General features: G+C 42.5%; 1 protein-coding gene across 5 annotated transcripts in view; it reads left to right on the top strand.

Annotated features, from left to right (window-relative positions):
• Positions 1 to 19,524, top strand: part of tanc1a (tetratricopeptide repeat, ankyrin repeat and coiled-coil containing 1a) — a 291,461-nt gene that overhangs the window by 31,618 nt on the left and 240,319 nt on the right. For 3 of the 5 annotated variants that reach the window (XM_068035278.1, XM_068035276.1, XM_068035281.1), the window contains exon 2: positions 9,827 to 9,915. The exons of the other annotated variants lie outside the window; for them this stretch is intronic. In XM_068035278.1, coding sequence (XP_067891379.1) covers positions 9,855 to 9,915 — 61 coding nt within the window. In that variant the 5' untranslated portion in view covers positions 9,827 to 9,854. The remainder of the gene's footprint in view (positions 1 to 9,826; positions 9,916 to 19,524) is intronic. 5 annotated transcript variants of the gene reach the window in all.

Below are 19,524 nucleotides of genomic sequence, written 5' to 3'. Positions count from 1 at the left end.
CCCAGAGCACAGATTCTGATTACCAGTTGCATTGCAAACCCAATGTGATAGTGGTTCGCCTTTGTTGAAATGTAGCAAATGCACTGAAGGAGTTTACCACATGACTGACAAATATTACATCACAGATGTATCTAATGCTACTTACTTACTAAAACATAAAACGAGTAACTTCCTACCCAAAAAAATGTTGTTATAGAGTCATAGTCATGTATGACATAGAAGGAGGCAATTTGGCCCATCGACTCCATGCTGGATCTCCACGGAGCTATGAGGTCAGCCCCGCGCCCCGGCTCAATCCCCGTTGCCTGCAAGTCTATTTCTCTCAGATGGCCACCGAAGGTCCTCTTGAAGTCAGTGATTTGTCTCCGCTACCACCACCCTTGTGGGCAGCCAGTCCAGGTCATTACCACCTGCTGCGTAAAAAGTGCTTCCTTATATTCCCCTTGCATCTTTGCCCAAATATTTCAATCTGTGTCCCTTAGTTCTTGTGCCATTTGTTAATGGGAACAGTCTTTCCTTGTCTAACCTGTTTAAGCCAGTCATAATCTTGTACACTTCAATCAGTTGGAGCCGCACCAGAGCTTTATAAAGGTTCCCTGCTTTTGTACTCAATGTCTCTATTTATGAAGCCCAAGATCCCATATGATTTACTAACCACTCTCTCAATATGTCCTTCAAAGATCAATGCACGTGCACTCCCAGGTCACTCTGTGCCTACACACTTTTCAGAACTGTGCCATTAAATATACATTGTCTCTCGCTATTCCTTTGGCCAAAATGCATCACCTCACGCTTTTCTGTATTAAATTCCATCTGCCACCTGTCTGCCCACTCTGCTCATCTATCTGTGTTCTGTTGCAGGCAGTTCATATTATCCTCACTGTTTGCCGCACCTCCAAGTCTGGTGTCATCAGCAAAGTTTGAGATTCTCCTCTGTATTCCAAAATCCAAGGTCATTATATATAGCAAAAAAAAACAGTGGTCCTAGCACTGACCCTTGGGGAACAGCACTGTCTACCATCCTCCAGTCTGATGCAGACCAGTTGACTTATCTACCCTAAGCATAGCCAGCCTTTTTAGTAACTCGCCCTCTCAATTTTTATCCATTTTCTTAATGAGTACTTCATGGCAATGTTCACTAAGTATATTGGCCTTGCCCTGAGCCTCTAAGCATTTATTACCTTCTTTGTCCCTGATAGGCCCCACTCCACCTCTTACCACTCGCTTACTATCTACATGCTAGTGGAAGATCTTTGGGTTCCCTTTTATGTTGACTGCCAGTTTTTTGCATTGGAGCTTTTGACCATCTATTATGGCAGATGTAATTATTTATTTTGAAATATTTAACATGTTCAACCAGATCTGATGGTGAGCAGCCAGGCCAATTGCATGCTGGGTGTACTCAACTTTGCAGCACTGAGACTTGATACAAAGCTGGAAATGTGCAGGTGAAGTGAATTGAGACTTAACTTGGTAAAGGGAAACCAAGGGAGCCGTTGAGCAGATCAAGAGCAACAGTGATTTTTATGATGGGGGAGGATGATAGGAATTTGCAAGGGCTTTAGTAAGAGAACTGAACCTTATTTTTCCCCAGGAATGAAAGGTGTTCATAGAGGGTTAGTGCAGAGCAGGAAGGTGTGGACATTTTGAGGGAATCGGGAAACAGATGGAAATATTCAAGGTCTGGCAGCATCTGTGGAGAGACAAACAGAGTTAATTGTTCAGATGAAAAGTCATTGACCTGAAACATTAGCTCTGTTTCTCCCTATGGTGGAGTGGGCTCGAAGGGCTGAATGGACTACTCCTGCTCCTATTTCCTGTGTTTATTCCACTGATGCTGCCAGACCCGCTGAGTATTTTCAACGTTTTCTGTTTTTATTTCATATGTCCAGCAATTGCAGTGTTTTACTTCCATAGTAATCAGAGATGGCCTTATCAGCAATAGAAATAGGTGGCAAGGACTCAAGTGATGACTAAATCAGCAGGGAAGGATTTTATGTTCAGGGCAAACCTTCGCATTTTACACACGTGATATTTATAAGTGTTAGATTAGATAGCATCAAAGCTGAAAGATAAATCTTACTCTGTCAGAGCCACAAGATTTAAATATGTAGTAGCAGCATGCCTACCTATATTGTCATTACAGTTAGTGCAGGAAGATCATGCAAAAACATTTGAAACTTAGTACAACAAGTTGACTTTTACCATGCTTGTTTTCAACTATTGTCTTGAAATCTGATATATTCTCATCCCTCCTTGTTCCCTCTTGCTGTGTCTGTGCACATAATTTATCTAACATGTACCACTGTCTTGTGTTCTTCCATGTGCTCTTTCTGTTTCCATCCTTACTCTCAGTTTGCTTCCTCTCCAGGACCTGCCTGCTCTTTACTTGCTCTCCTTAGCACCTCCGCTCTCTCCCCCTTCGTGACATCACTGAGTGGAAAAGTTCTTGGATTGTTTTTTTGTTTCAATCCTGCTAACCGTATGGCCTGTGATGTTGTACACTGCTATCATTCAGAACTTCTGATTTAGTCTAAAGTGTCCAGGCAGAAACCTAAGAAACTAAATATTCAGAGAGTACTTCAGGGTCATCCAGCTCAGAGATATGGCAATTGTGTTTGGAAGGCAATGCCAAAACAAACTGCAATGGTTTTCACTTGTTGATGTTGGGGGACTGATTTCTGGAGTTGGTTTCAGATGACTTAAGAATTTGGCTACTTAGTCAGAAGTGTAAAACTTGTGCAACAGGCATGTGAGCTGATCACTTTATGGCCTTGTCAGGATAAGTAGGCTGTTGGGTGAATGGAAGACCAGATGCCTCAAGTTGTCCCATGAGCAAACAGCTCAGCGTGACAGCTGCCAAACCTGTTCTAATGAGGTCAGAGGAAGCTCATCGCAAGAGTCCTTCTCAACTGCCTCCTCCCCGTAGCCGAAGAGCTCCTACATCACAACGTGGATTCCTTCCATCAAGAGGCAGAGTGGACATTATCTTCACAGCAAGACAGCTCCAAGAAAAGTATAGGGAGCAGCAGTAATCTTTATACATGGCCGCCTTTGAGCTCACAAAGGCCTTCGATTCTATCAAACTGGTGGAATTATGGAACATCGTCCTCAAATTTGGCTACCTGGAGAAATTCGTCATCATCTTCCGCCTGCTGCACGACAACATGCAAACTGTAATCCTTGCCGATGAGTCTGCCACTGTTGAAATTGGAGTGCAAACTGGTGTCACGCAAGGCTGTGTCATTGCACAAACGCTGTTTTCCATCTTCCTTGCCTGAACACTCCACCTCATCTCCTTGTGGCTCCCTGCTGGAGCAGATCTACTCTACAGGATGAGTGGCAAACTGGTTAACCTACGTCGCCTCCAGTCCAGTACCAAGGCCGCGGCAACCTGTCATCGAGCTGCAGGATGCTGACGACATTTGTACGCTCAGAGGCCAAGCTTCAAACCCTCGTCGATGCATTCACGGAGGCGTATGAAAGAATGGGCCATAAGTTAAACATCTGGAAGACAAAGGTCCTCCACCAGCCTGCTCCTGCAGTGCAACACTACCTCCTGACTATCAAGATCCATGGCGAACCACTGTACAATTTGGGTCACTTCCCATACCTTGGGAGCTTCCTCTCAGCAAGGGCAGACATCAACGATGAAATTCAGCATTGCCTCCAGTATGCCGGCACAGCCTTCAGACATATGAGGAAAAGAGTGTTTGATGACAAAGACCTCAAACCTGGTACCAAGCTCATGGTCTACAGAGGCGCTGTGTTACCTGCCCTCCTGTATGCGTCAGAAACATGGACACTGTACAGCAGACATCTCAAAGCCCTGGAGAGATATCACCAGTGGTGCCTCCACAAGATCCTGCAAAACAAGCTTTCTACTCCGAGCTCTGTCGCGGCAAGAGGCCACCAGGAGGGCAGAGGAAATGCCACAAGGGTGTCCTTAAAGGCTACCTGAAAAAAATGTGACCTCTCCACTGATTCGTGGGAAGCTCTTGCCCGAGACTGCCCAAAATGGAGAAGAAGCATCCGCGATGGTGCCAGCCAGTTTGAACAACGTCAACCTGGCCAGGCAGCGACTAAGTGCAAACGGAAGGAGCGTTTGGAATTTCGAGCATCCTATTCACTTGCCTCACCAAACACCACCTGCCCCACCTGTGACTGAGTGTGCGGATCCAGAATTGGACAATTCAGTCACCTAAGGACCCACGACCCTGGAGTGGAAGAAAAGCATCCTTGTTCCCAAGGGACTGCTAAGAAGTAAGAAGTGAGGTCAGAGAGGCAGCCAGGCAGAAGTGAGAGACCTGATGACAGTCAGATTGGGTATTTTAAATATAGTGGGGGTAGGTGAACCACAGCTGGTTTCTCTGAAATTCTGCAATATAAACTGGGAGGCTGCAAGAACTCATAAGGTATGAGATGGCTGATTTTATGTGATTGCTGCTATTGTAGGCAGCTTCGCTCCTTGCCTTTGCGCAGTCACTATGAATGGGATACATACAAGGGGGTCGTGGGAGTCTCGCAGTGTTCAGACTGCAGATGCTCATTCTGAGCAATGGAAGTTTGTTCATGCATGCCCTGTCTCAATCTTGCCCCACCCATCAATCATTGGCCCTACACGCCCCCCCACCCCCACCCTCTCCTCTTCGCCCCCACCAACTCTCAAGTCTCCTTGACCTGGAAAGTGTCTTTGGTCTTGACTCCATGTGCAGTGCCTCAGGGATCAACACGGTCACTAGCCAAGTCTGATGGTAAACTTTTATCGTCGTGCCTTTGACTACCTTTATCATAAATCAACACAGATTTTTAATAAGCATGCTGCTTATTTTCCAGTCAGAGGTTGCCTTTTAAAAGCATTGAGAAATGTAGTTGAAAACTAATTCAACACTGACAGGAATGTTGCAAGATTATTCACTTGGTTGAAGGAGTGGGGAGAAGAGGACACTATAGTAAACACAGTAAAGTATAACTCATATTTTTGTCTTAGTAGTTTAGTTTAGAGATACAGCACTGAAACAGGCCCTTCGGCCCACCGAGTCTGTGCCAACCATCAACCACCCATTTATACTAATCCTACACTAATCCCATATTCCTACCACATCCCCACCTGGCCCTATATTTCCCTACCACCTACCTATACTAGGGGCAACTTATAATGGCCAATTTACCTATCAACCTGCAAGTCTTTTGGCGTGTGAGAGGAAACCGGAGCACCCGGAGGAAACCCACGCAGACACAGGGAGAACTTGCAAACTCCACACAGGCAGTACCCGGAATTGAACCCGGGTCGCTGGAGCTGTGAGGCTGCGGTGCTAACCACTGCGCCACTGTGCCGCCTTAAAGTTCTAAAGGCAAAATATAAAGACAATCCATATTCCATTGGAGGTCTAATAGTCTACAATAAATTACTAGGGAAGGGCTCCAAGGACAACAGAAGAATGGGCTTTACCCCTCAGACACATCAAATTCCCAAAAGGATCAAGGCTTGGGTTTACGGCAACTATATTAGCAAAATAACAGCTACTGATTAGCTACTTTACCAAACTTGATTGGATCTTCAGGCACAGATGCTAGCTAGTTAGGTTTAAAATTGTCCAAGACTTGATACAGTTGTGCTTTCATATGGACCTATTGCATGTTAATTAGTATTGCTATTGAATTTAGTAAAAGTATAAATAATTGCATGCTTGAAATATGAATGAAGTCTGCTTTGTGTTGTATTAACCAGGGTTGAATTGCTGTTCATTAAATGATCTAATTTTAAAACTAGAATTGTGGAAAATTTGCGTTGTCAGATTCAAGAATGCTACCGATTTCTTTATTCCACTACACATTAAACCGTTTTTTAAAACTGATATGGTCTGCATTAACGTTTCAGTCTTTTATTAGCGCTGTAGCCATCACTGCAGTGTTCCAGCAGTGCAGTTGTCCTTAGTCAGCTGTAATAGTTGACCAAATGTATGAATCTTTTTGATTCAACAACAGTTTGAGCTAATTTGTCACACTGCTACCAAATGTCCATTTATGTAATGCACATTTTTTTGATTTAGTTTTGTTGCTCTTTGATTAAGTGGCATAAACACACTTATGAGGATGTGGCCTTCCAGTGAAGAAAGGATGTAATAGAATTCCACATCACTACATTAATATAAGACATACATTTTAGTTTCTTGGTAAAATGTTGAGAGAGTTTTATGAAGTGCAGAGATTATATAACATCAGGTAGATTCATGACTAACGTTTGGAGTGCTGTTGTATTCAAATGGATCGCACCCTGATCAGATCCAATCAAGTTTGGTAAAGCAGTTCATTGTTAGCTGTCATTTTGCTAATGATCTGGACAGGTTGCTGTAGGCCTGCGCTGCGATCCTTTTGTGAGTTTGATGTGCCTGAGTAGTGCAGTGCATTCTTTTGTTGTCTTTGGAGCCCTTCCATGGTAGATTATTGATTTTTTTAAAATCTCATTAACTTGATGGAAGGGTGAACTTTGTGGTTCTGGACAAAATAAGTTTGCTATCTACACGTAAGTTGTTTCATGCTGGTCAAAGTTACTCCATTAATTTGCTTCAGCCAAGGATGCTAATGGGGAACATAAGAAATAAGATCAGGAGTTGACCATATGGCCCCTTGAGCCTGCACTGCTATTCAATATGATCATGGCTGATTTTCTGCCTCAACTCCATTTTCCCACTCTCTCCCCATAATCCCTTGATTCCCTGGGAGACCAAAAATCAAATTTATCTCCGCATTGAATATACTTAACGATGGAGCATCCACAACCCCCACAGTAGAGAATTCCAAAGATTCACAACCCTCTGAGTGAAGAAATATGTCCTCAACTCAGTCCTAAATGAGCGACCCTTTATTCTGAGACTGTTCTCATCCCAGGAGCCAATCTAGTGAACCTTTGCTGTATCACCTCCAATGCAAGTATATCCTTCCTCAGATATGGAGACCAAAACTGCACACACCACTCTAGATGTGTGTTAATATTACAGGAAGCCAGTTAAAGGATAGAACTGGAGCCAATCTTTACTCACTTGTATAAGCATTTATTTAGAGTTGCATGTTACAAGCTGACACATAACAACCACAGTTTCAGTTTATGTCTATTGGGGCACAGATGAATCCCCAGTTAATGTACACCACCTGAATACAATTAATCACAATGAATGCACAATTAACAGTGTGGTATCACCAAAGCCCTATAGAATTGTAGCAAGACTTCCTTATTCTTGTACTTCAATGCCCTTGCAATAAAGGCCAACATGCAATTTGCATTCCTAATTGCTTGTTATACCTGCGTGCTAACTTTGTGTTCCTTTTATGTATGAATACACCCAAGTCTCTCTGAACATCAGTATTTAAAAACTTCATGCCTTTAAAAAAAATTCTACTTTTCTATTACTACCAAAGTGAATAATCTCTCACTTTCCCACATTATACTCCATCTGTCACCCTGTTGTCCACTCATTTAATGTGTCTATATCTCTTTGCAGTCTCTCTGTGTCCTCGTCACAGCTTGCATTCCCAGCTAGCTTTGTATCACCATAAAACTTGGATACATTACTCTTGGTCTCTGTCTAAGTCATTAATATAGATTGTAAATCACTGATGCCCCAACATGATCCTTGTGGCACTCCATTAATAGCCTGCTAACTTGAAAATGCCCTTACTCTCTGCTTCCTATCAGTTAACCAATCCTCCATCCATGCTAATATATAACCCCAACACCCTGAGCCTTTACCTTGTCTGTTGAGCTCTTTCTCCTATTTCTGATAATTTTGCCAGATTTCTCTTGGGGAGGAAAAAAGTTGAAAATGTGAAATTGCCACTTTCTTGCTTTGTGTCTCTCAAATATTTGAGACCTGGTTCCAATTCATCATCATCATTTGATGACATCTTCTTGATAGTCGATTTAAAGTCAGGTAACAGTTGTGGTAATTTATTTTCTTAATTATGTCATGTAGGTCAGGTGTTTTCCCAAGTATTCTCTGGTATAATTAAGATTCATTATTGATCTGGAGCCAGTGAAGAAGAAACTCTGGTTATTTTCGAGTAAGTTGTGTTCTGCAGGAGTATTAAGAGTACAACATCTTGGTGTTGTGATTCTTTGCATTTTCTCTGCAAAGGATTGCTTTTATTTTCTTTTTTATGGCCATTTGCAAGTCTATTTTCCTCCTGTCTTTTAAATATTTATACCATGGATTTGGGAAAAAGAATTTATCAGAATATTGCACTGTGAGCATTTTGCCAGCAGCTATCTGTATATCTTGGGGACAGCAAATCAGTGTGAACTTCATTTGAGGTGTGCGAATTGTGTCAGGGCAGTGTGGAGTAGCAAGTGGCACATTTTCTCTCCCTTTCTCAACAGTATCAACTAGTTAGCTATAGTCTAGCTAGTCTAATGTCAGTTGTGCAAAATCTTAACCCATATTTCTAGATCAAATTATGCATGCATGGGATAATGAAGGGTGACAAGCATGGATTTGCTAAAGGTAGGATGTGTTTTTCTTGAAGAAATTACTTTTTATAGAGATTAAGTGAAAGTAGTGTAATTTCAAAAGATATTTGATAAGGTATCTCACAGGAAGCTTGTTACAAAAATTCAGGCATTTGGTATAAGTGGAAATGTAACATAGATAGAAAGTTGGTTGACGAGACTAAAGATAAATATTGCTTGGATTAGAGAAGTGTTTGAAGTGGTGTATTGTAGTCACAACTTCCAACCTAGTGATGGGTGCACTGCCTCACATGCTGTTTTATATTTTTACTGCTGTTGGGTGCAGTGTTTCCTGTAATCTTTTCCCCAGTGTGCGGCCTGTTAAGTATTTTTGTGCAGCTGTGCATGTACCGTAATTTTAAAGGGGCTGATCATGCGCGGCCTTCACAGGGTCTTTCTGGTTCCTGTGCGGCTGCGCAGCTTAGAGAGAACATTGGGTGGCTAGAGTACTGAAGACTCTTGTAAATATAAAATGATATTCAGTTAATAGCATTTGGCAACAACTGTTTGCATTTCGATTACTGTAACTCTATTCCCCGTCTTTTTATCCATGCAATAAAATGTAGCTAACTTGTTCAAATAACTGTTTAAAGTTGAGGTGTAAAAACAAAGCTGTAGGTTTGAAACTTTTCTAAAAGTGGTTGCTACTGTAGATACTGTAATATTCTCATGCTGATTAGTCTTAGAATATATGAGAGATTGACAGTTACAGGAACAGGGGTTTACATGCATCTGACTTCTACGGCTTCTAGCTTCACTCTACACATTCTATACAAGTACATCGCTTCCTGTTATGACACAGGATATTTACATATTCTGCCCAGTAACACCCTATGCTACTTTATACTACAGATACAAGTACCAGAAAGGCAGGTAGTCCTTGCATTATACCTCATTCTGTTAAATGATAAAACAGCAAGGTATTTTAGAATTCAAATAGTAAGAGTATGTAGAAATTATAATGCGGAATGTGTCTTAGAAAATACACCTTGCATTTGGATTGGTAGTCGGTATGACTTGCATTTCTCTGCTAGAGCTGTAGCTAAATGTTTAAAATCCAGATTTCAAAAATGTAATGCTGCGTAAAATGCTGATGATTGATCTTAGTGACTAGATGGTGCAGCATCTGTTTTAAGCAGTATAAGCATTATGTTACTTTAAAAGGATATTTCTGAAATAGTTTAACTGTTGGTACAAGTGTTGAGACTTTGAATTGTTAATTGTATGTGGTATCGCAAAGTCGTTTTCAGAAAGTATTGAAGAATCTGAGTTCATTAAGTTGTGATTCTTGCACAGGTAATTTTTTTTTTGCTATTCCAGACAAGAGGGAGTTCAGAAAACTTGTACAATGTTCAAAGCTGTTCTGAAGAAAAGTCGGGAAGGTGGAAAAGGGAGCAAGAAAGATTTTGGTATGTAATGGGAAATTTTTAATTTATAAAATAATTTTATCTTTAAATAGGAAATGGGAGAGAAAAACTATTCTAAAACATACTTCCTGCTTAAATACACTGCCAACTGAAAAGTACATACAAACATACAAATTAGGAGTCGGAGTAGTCCGCTTGGCCCCTCGAGCCTGCTCCGCCATTCAACAAGATCGTGGCTGATCTGATTGTAACCTCAACTCCACATTCCTGCTTACCCCTAATAACCTTTCACCTCCTTGCTTATCAAGAATCTGTCTACCTCTACCTTAAAAATATTCAAAGACACTGCTTCCACCACCTTTTGAGGAAGAGATTTCCAAAGACTCTCAACCTCAGAGAAAACAATTTCTTCTTATCTCTGTCTTAAATGGGTGACCCCTTATTTTTAAACAGTGACCCCTAGTTCCAGATTCTCCCACAGGAGGAAATATCCTTTTCACATCCATCCTTTCAAGACCCCTCAGGATCTTGTATGTTTCAATCAAGTCACCTCTTACTCTTCTAAAATCCATTGGATACAAGCCTACCTTGTCCAACCTTTCCTCATAAGACAACCTGTCCATTCTCGGTATTAGTCTAGTAAACCTTCTCTGAACGTCTTCCAATGCATTTACATCCTTCCATAAATAAGGAGACCAATACTATACATAGTACTCCAGATGTGGTCTCACCAATGCCCTGTATAACTGAAGCATAACCTCCCTACTTTTGTATTCAATTCCCCTCGCAATTGTCAAGCAGATCCCCATCTGCCAAGAATGAGGCATATTAATTTTGCCACTTGAACATTGATTTTTAAACTGTTACTGGAGTAAAGAAAGAACTTGCTTTTTAAAAAAAAACACCAGCCCCCTGACTGGAAAGACATTTGCTTCGCAACAGACAGTAATTGGAAAGGACGAAGGGGCCACTCCCTGCTCCAATTTAATCCACAATAGACTTTTGATTACCAGACGTTGAAGGTGGAGAATCGAGCATTCCAGGTTAACTGCTAAGATGCTCCCAATACACAGAAGAGACATGGTCCAACCAGTCAGTCATGTGACCACCTGCTGGCCAACTAGGGCAGTTTTAAATTGGAGGCACAGTGTTTGAAGTCAGAAAGCTCCTGGTTCCTGGATTGAGAACATCTCTCTCCTGTCTGCTTCTGTCTCTTTCTCACGGAACTGAAGATGCATGCACCCCAAGAGAGAAAAGTCTCCTACAGTGAACAAGGTTTAAGAAGAATACTGGTCCCCAACGAAAAGCAAGACTACCTACAATCAAGGACCATACAGAGAGCTCAAAGCACAGTAACAAACCCTCTTCAGAGAATGCCTCAAACCTTTTCACTTTATTTTTCTTCTCTTTCTGTCTCTTTCCACATGTTCGTATCGTGTATGCATGCTAGCGTGGGGTGCAGCGTGTATCCGTATGCGTGAACCGAATTAGAGTTCAAGTTTTAATAAATTTCACGCTTCTTTAAACCTAAGAAAGCCTGTTTGTGCTCATTTCTTTGCCTTATAATTAGAAAGCGGTGAACAAGTATTCACCGAGGGGCAGCTCAAAACACTGTGTTTAAAAACAAAACCCTGTTACAGTAAGACCAGGTGAAGGCTAAAGGGACCCCTAGACACCTTTCTCACCTGGTCGTAACACAATCAACGATAACATTCTATGCTGTACCTGCATACTAACCTTTTCTAGGACACCCAGATCCCTCTGCATCTTTGAGCTCTGCAATCTCTCACCATTTAGATAAATGCTTCTTTTTTTATTCTTCCTGCCCAAATGGACAATTTCACATTTTCCCACATTATTATACTCCATTTGCCAGATCTTTGCCCACTCACCTAACCGATCGATATCCTTTTGTAGCCTCCTTATATCCTCTTCGCAACTTACTTTCCTACCTATCTTTGTGTCATCAGCAAATTTAGCAACCATACCTTTGGTCCCTTCATCTAAGTCATTTATATAAATCGTAAAAAATTTAGGCCCCAAAACAGATCCCTGTGGCACACCACTCGTTACATTTTACCAACCAGAAAATGACCCATTTATGCCTACTCTCTGTTTACTGTTAGCTAGCCTATCTTCTGTCCATGCCAATATGTTACCCCGTACACCATGAGCTTTTATTTTCTGCAAATGTCTTCTGGAAATCTAATTACGGTACACCCACTTTATCCACAGCACATGTTACTTCCTCAAAGAACTCCAATAAATTGGCTAAACATGATTTCCCTTTCACAAAACCATTTTGACTCTGCCTGATTATCTTGAATTTTTCTAACTGCTCTGCTATAACATCTTTAAAAATAGCTTCTTACATATTTTCTATGATAGATGTTAAGCTAACTGGCCTGTAGTTTCCTGCTTTCTGTTTCCCTCCCTTTTTGAATAAGGGAGTTACGTTGGCTATTTTCCAATCGAATGGAATCTTCCCCGGATCTAGGCAATTCTAGAAAATTAAAACCATCAACTATCTCACTAGCCACATCTTTTAAGATCCTAGGATGAAGTCCATCAGGACCCGGGGACTTGTCAGCCCGCAGCTCCAACAATTTGCTCAGTGTCACTTCTCTGGTGATTGTAATTTTCTTGAGTTCCTTCCTTCCCTTCCATTTCCTGACTTACACCTAATACTGGTATGTTACTTGTATGCTCTATGGTGAAGACAGATGCAAAATACCTGTTCAGTTCATCTGCCATCTCCTTATTTTCCATTATTAATTGCCCAGACTCACTTTCTATAGGACCAATGCTCACTGTTAACTTTTTCTTTTTTTATATATCAATAGAAACTCTTAGTATCTGTTTTTATATTTCTAGCTAGCTTTCTCTTGTACTCTAATTTTTTCCTCCTTATTAATCTTAGTTATTTTTTGCTGCTTTTTATATTCTGTCTAATCTTCTGACCTGTCACCCCCATCTTTGCGCAATCATATGCTTTTTCTTTACGTTTGATATCTTCAACTTTTTTAGTTAACCATGCATGATGGGTCCTCCCGTTGGAATTTTTCTTTCTCGTTGGAATGTATCTATTATGTGTATTCTGAAATATCCCCTTAAATGTCTGCCACTGCATCTCTCTTGACCTATCCCTTAACCTACGTTGCCAGTTCACTTTTGCTAGCTCTGATTTCATGCCCTCATAATTGCCCTTATTTTAATTTAAAATACTAGTCTTAGACCCACTCTTCTCCTCTTCAAACTGAATGTAAAATTCAAGCATATTATGATTGCTGTTGCCTAGGGGCGCCTTCACCATGAGGTCATAAATTACTCCTACCTCGTTGCACCATTCCAGATTTAGTATAGCCTGCTCTCTGGTTGGTTCCAGAATGTGGTGTTCGAAGAAACTATCCCGAAGACATTCTATGAACTCCTCATGTAAGCTATCTTTACCCATCTAATTTTTCCAGTCTTTTTTCTTTTCTTTTGGGCCTCCTTATCTCGAGAGACAATGGATACGCGCCTGGAGGTGGTCAGTGGTTTGTGAAGCAGCGCCTGGAGTGGCTATAAAGGCCAATTCTAGAGTGACAGGCTCTTCCACAGGTGCTGCAGAGAAATTTGTTTGTCGGGGCTGTTGCACAGTTGGCTCTCCCCTTGCGCCTCTGTCTTTTTTCCTGCCAACTACTAAGTCTCTTCGACTCGCCACATTTTAGCCCTGTCTTTATGGCTGCCTGCCAGCTCTGGCGAACGCTGGCAACTGACTCCCACGACTTGTGATCAATGTCACAGGATTTCATGTCGCGTTTACAGACGTCTTTAAAGCGGAGACATGGACGGCCGGTGGGTCTGATACCAGTACCGAGTTCGCTGTACAATGTGTCTTTGGGGATCCTGCCATCTTCCATGTGGCTCACATGGCCAAGCCATCTCAAGCGCCGCTGACTCAGTAGTGTGTACAAACTGGGGATGTTGGCCGCCTCGAGGACTTCTGTGTTGGAGATACGGTCCTGCCACCTGATGCCAAGTATTCTCCGGAGGCAGCGAAGATGGAATGAATTGAGACGTCGCTCTTGGCTGACATACGTTGTCCAGGCCTCGCTGCCATAGAGCAAGGTACTGAGGACACAGGCTTGATGCACTCGGACTTTTGTGTTCCGTGTCAGTGCGCCATTTCCCACACTCTCTTGGCCAGTCTGGACATAGCAGTGGAAGCCTTTCCCATGCGCTTGTTGATTTCTGCATCTAGAGACAGGTTACTGGTGACACGTAGATTAAAATCCCCCATGATTATCACTGTACCTTTCCAATAAGCACCCATTATTTCTGCCTTTATACCCCGTCCTACCATGTTATTACTGTTTGTGGGCCTGTACACCACTCCCACAAGTGACTTCTTGCCTTTATCAATTCGCTTCTCAACCTAAACTGCTTCGACATCCTGGTTTTCTGAACTTGGGTCATTCCTCTCTAATGGGCTAATAACATCATTAATTAACAGAGCCACCCCTCCTAGCTTCCTAAATGTCAGAAACCAGTTTAAGCGAGCCACTTAATTAACTAACTACTCTGAGAGCTTGTAAACCCTTGTTTAAAACTGTAAGAAACTTAACTTGCCTCTTAACTTAAACAGTAATTTTAGTTAGTTGCTAAATGTAAACAAAACAAAAACTAGACTTTAGAGAGATTAACCCTTAAAATCCCCTTGCCAAACTCCCTTCTTCACACTGTGTGCCCACCAGCAGCACTCAGTGATGTCAAATTTAATAGTGCATTAGTGCTAGCTTAAAAATGAGTAATTGACAGTTATATCAATTCACAGTTGGCACAAATCCTTATGGGACAATTTTCAGCTGCCAGCTGACCATTTCCAGCCTGAAAAATGGCTAGCTAGCAGCTAAAAATCAGATGGGGATGTGGGGGGGTGGGGGGTGGTGGTGCCCTGTGCCAACTCTATTAATGCCGAAGGCCCACCTGATGTAACTTTCAGATAGGCCTCTGGACAAGAAATCTGTCTGGCTAAATCACAGAATTGTTACAGCACAGAAGGAGGCCATTTGGACCATTGTGTCTGCAATGGTTCTCCGAATGAGCAATTCATCTAGTGCCTTTTCCCCATAACCCTGCACATTCTTCCTTTTCATAGAACCGTCTAATTCCTTTTTGAATGCTTCAATTGAAACAGGTGCAAAGTTGCTCAAAAAAGCAAATCGAAGTCTTATGCCAGTTGTAGGGCTGAAATTGCAATTTTCAGATAAAAAGGGTGAGCCTTTTGTTGTGTCTATACCTAACTGACGTTGAGTGGTCTAACCAAGTGTCCATGAAATGGCTTAGAAAAAGCTTAAGGAAATCAATATATTTTAGTATTGTGTGGCTAGGAGCGGTCTTGCTTGGCTCACAAAAAAAAAGTCCAATAGGTATCAACTGTTTGAGGCTGTAGAGCATCATGACTATGTCCTTCCTAAAGCCTTGTAGGTATGTAACATTCTGGGAGAGGCAAAAAACCCCAGGAATGATGAAGGGGGAAAAGATTGGGAAAATTTCTCACCAACCCCCTCAGGAAAACAAAATCAATCCAGACCAATCCACATTGACCATTCGTACCTCAACTTGAAATCCACTTGCTTTTTTATATGTAATCTCTACCCCAGCAAGAACTGGTCCAGCTCCCTCTTGAAGGCTTGCAGAGAGTCAGCACACCCTGCACAAGCCAGCAAAGTACTCAAAGGCTCACTACTCTTTGGAAAATGAACTACCTAACATCTAGCATGCTCCTACTTCATACTTGAACCCTTTTTATGGGATGTGGACGTTGCTGGCTAGGCCAGCATTTGTTGCCCATCCCTTATTGCCCTTGAGAAGGTGATGGTGAGCTGGCTTCTTGATCCGCTGCAGTCCTTGGGGTGTAGGTACACCCACAATGCTGTTAGAAAGGGAGTTTGAGGATTTGACCCAGCGACAGTGAAGGACCGGTGATATAGTTCCAAGTTAGGGTGGAGTATGGTTTGGAGGGGAACTTGCAGATGGTGGTGTTCCCATGCATCTGCTGCCCTTGTCCTTCTAGTGCTTTTTATGAGCACCAGACATCTGTGTTTTACAGTCAATTGTTATGGTCAAGTCAGGAGACGTCGAAGGGCTTCCCTTTTTTCCCTCTCCTTGTTTGACCACAACAGGTTTAATTCTTTCTTAAACTGGATGCACTGGCCAATTCAGTAGGTGTTTGATTACTTACTTGCTATGATCATAACAAGAACCAATAGGACAGGTTTTCTTGAGTTAACAAAGAAAGAGATTAACTTTATTATACCTAACCTGAACTAATAAAGTAAATAATACACCAACTTTCACTCTGACACACACTCTGGAGATTTACACATACAAATGGGTTACAGAGTGGGGAAAGGCAGATTGGTTGAGTTAGGGTCCATTTAAAAAAAGGTATACACTCTATGGAGTTTGGTAATTCGGCTGGCTACTAGCTGAATTCAGTGGTCCTGAGGCTTTTATTTTGAAGAAGTAGACGACTGGTTTGGTGAGTCTCTTGGAGATGGCGAAGCGGATGACTTCCTCCAATGGGGTTTCTGATCATAGCCGGGGTATGCAAAAATGCTCAGTCCAACAAGCAATATTTGAAAGCTTTCAAGCTAGAATAGGGGTTGTGGGGGCGGTGGGTGGATGGGTGGGAGAGAGAGAGAGAGGACCCCCCCACTTAGGGTCTGCTCATGTCATTTGCAGAGAAAACACCAGCTTAAAACCACAGATGGGGAGGGGTTTGTCATATGACAGTGATTCAGCCATAGCAGTTAGCAGTATTCTTCTTGCTGAGAGAACAGGTAGTTCCTTTAAACTTCCTGGGTCTTGATTCCTGCTGGAAAATGCAGACATTTGTGTCTCTTCTCACTAGCAGTGCAATGTAAGATACAGTGTTTGTAAATTAGGTTATCATTTTAAGTTGAAAGGATAACTTTGGCAGCTTATCTTTTTAAAAATGTCTTTTTAAAAAAAAATACAAGTTTAATCCAGTCGGATTAAAGAAAATTATCATTCAATAACACAATGAAGTACTTTTTGAAGTGCTGGAAACGCTAAGAGGAAGTGTAAATAAATACTGTACTTGCTTTAGAAATGTGGTTTTCTGGTTCATGCCAACAAACTCTGCCAAAGTGCTTTTGCAAATGGGTTTTCCTATCTAATTTTTCCCTATATCTCTTGAAGGAGTGGAGTCATGTTAGGCTTTGGTTATTTGGGTGGTAGCATGCCTCTGGAACCACCCGCAAAGGAGTATTATTCATGTGAGCCTAGACTGAAAGCTAACTAATTAGTTGTTGGAGCACCCCAGCTTAACCAATTCTTACTTGACCACAGTGTCCAGATGTGTACTTCCCAGCAGAGGCACTGGGTGATCAGAAGGTGAAACGGTTAAAAAAAAATTTCTCTTCCTCCTGCATACTTAGCCTCGTCACACCACTTGTAATGCCTCGACTGCTATTCTGCTTAAAGTAAATGAAATTAATTATGTCATGCCACATGGGGAAGCCCTATGGTTAGTGTCTGATGAACAAATTGCAATTCCTTAGGTTACCAATCCTTCAATTAATAAAAAATATCATGCCAAAAACAAACCAGCATCACTAACACTAGCATAAAAGCAAAATACTGCAGATATCTGAAATAAAAACAAAGTGCTGGAAATACTCAGCAGGTCTGGCAGCATCTGTGGAGAGAGAAGCAGAGTTAATGTTTCAGATCGGTGACCTTTCATCAGAACTGGCAAAGGTTAGAAATGTAATAGGTTTAAAGCAAGTGAAGTGGGGATAGGAGGGAGAGAGAACAATAGGGAAGGTGTGTGATAGGCAGAGGGCAGGAGAGATTAACTGACAGGGAGATCTTGGGGCCAAGGCTAAGGGAGTGTGCTAATGGTGTGCTGAAAGACAGAGCATTATCAGAGTGTTAATGACAGAATAATGAACAGCTCTGTCCAAAAGCACAAACATGAAAAACCAAGTTTAAGGTAGGCACATGGTTTAAAAAAATGATAAAATAATACAATAAAAAAGGGCCAGACATGCTCTGAAATTATTGAACTCGATGTTCAGTCCGGATGGCTGTACAGTGCCTAATCGGAAAATGAGGTGATGTTCTTTGAGCTTGCATTGATGTTCACTGGAACATTGTAGCAGGCCAAGGACAGAAATGTGGGCATGGAAGCAGGGTGGTGAATTGAAATGGCAAGCAACCGGAAGCTCGGGGTCATGCTTGCGAAATGAGCGGTGGTGTTCCGCAAAGCGGTAACCCAATCTGCGTTTGATCTTTCCAATGTAGAGGCGACTGCATTGTGAGTAGCGAATACTTTATACTAAATTGAAAGAAGTACATGTAAATTGCTGCTTCACCTGAAAGGGGTGTTTGAGGCCTTGGATGGTGAGGAGAGAGGAGGTAAAAGGGAAAGTTTTACACATCCTGCAGTTGCATGGGAAGGGGACCAGGTGTTGGGGTAATGGAGGAGTGGACCAGGATATCGCGGAGGGAATGATCCCTTCGGAATGCTGACGGGAGGGAAGGGGAAGATGCATTTGGTGGTAGCATCGCCCTGGAGGTGGTGGAAATGGTGGAGGATGATCCTTTGGATGTGTAGGCTGGTGGGGTGGAACGTGAGGACTAGGGGAACCCTGTTGCGGTTCTGGGAGGGAGGGGAATGGGTGAGGGAAGAAGTGTGGGAAATTGGGTGGACACGGTCGAGGGCCCTGTGAACCACAGTGGGGAGGACTCCTCGGTGGAGGAAAAAGGAAGACATATCAGAAGCGCTGTTGTGGAAGGTTGCATCATCAGAACAGATGCGTCTGAGTCAGAGAAACTGGGAGAATGAAATGGCGTTCTCGCAGGAAGCGGGGTGCGAGGAAGTGTTGTCGAGTTGGGAGCTGTGGGAGTAGTTGGGCTTGTAATGAAATATTAGTGGACAGCCTATTGCCAGAGATGGGGACAGAGAAGTCGAGGAAGGGAAGTGTTGGAGATGGACCATGTAAAGGTGAGAGCAGGGTGGAAATTGGAAGCAAAATTGATGAAATTTTCCAGTGCGGGATGAGGATAGAAAAAGGCACCGATACAGTCGTCAATGTACCAGAAAAAGAGTTGTGGGAGGGAGCCTGAGTAGTAGGACTGGAACAAGGAATGTTTGGCATAGCCCACAAAAAGATGGGCATAACTGGGACCCATACAGGTACCCATCGCAACACCTTTTATTTGAAGGAGAAGTTACTCAATGTGAGAACGAGTTCAACCAGGGGGAGGAGGGTCGTGGTGGATGGGGACTGGTTGGTCCTCTGTTTAAGGAGAAGCAGAGAGCCTTCAGACGGTCCTGGTGGGGGATGGAGGTCTGGAGAGATTGGATGATCATAGTGTAGAGGAGCCAGTTAGGGCCAGGAAACTAGAAATTGTCAAAGATGGAGGGTGTCAGTAGAATCACTGATGTAGGTGGAAAGAGGCTGGACCAGAGGAGAAAAGGTAGTCAAGATAGAGTCAGTAAAAATACCTTTGTCTTTCCTGACTGGAAGGTTAGGGAAACCCGATGGTGATGGTATGTGAGCTGGAACAGGAAGTGGATGTAAAGGCCTAGGGACAGTGTGCAGGTATTGGATGGCGGGCAGAGTCGGGGTGGCT

The sequence above is a fragment of the Heterodontus francisci genome, chromosome 7 (genome assembly GCF_036365525.1).
Source record: "Heterodontus francisci isolate sHetFra1 chromosome 7, sHetFra1.hap1, whole genome shotgun sequence".
In the NCBI taxonomy this organism is placed as follows: Eukaryota; Metazoa; Chordata; class Chondrichthyes; order Heterodontiformes; family Heterodontidae; genus Heterodontus; species Heterodontus francisci.
The sequence above is the reverse complement of the archived record's forward strand: the minus strand, read 5'-3'. Positions and strand labels throughout refer to the sequence as shown.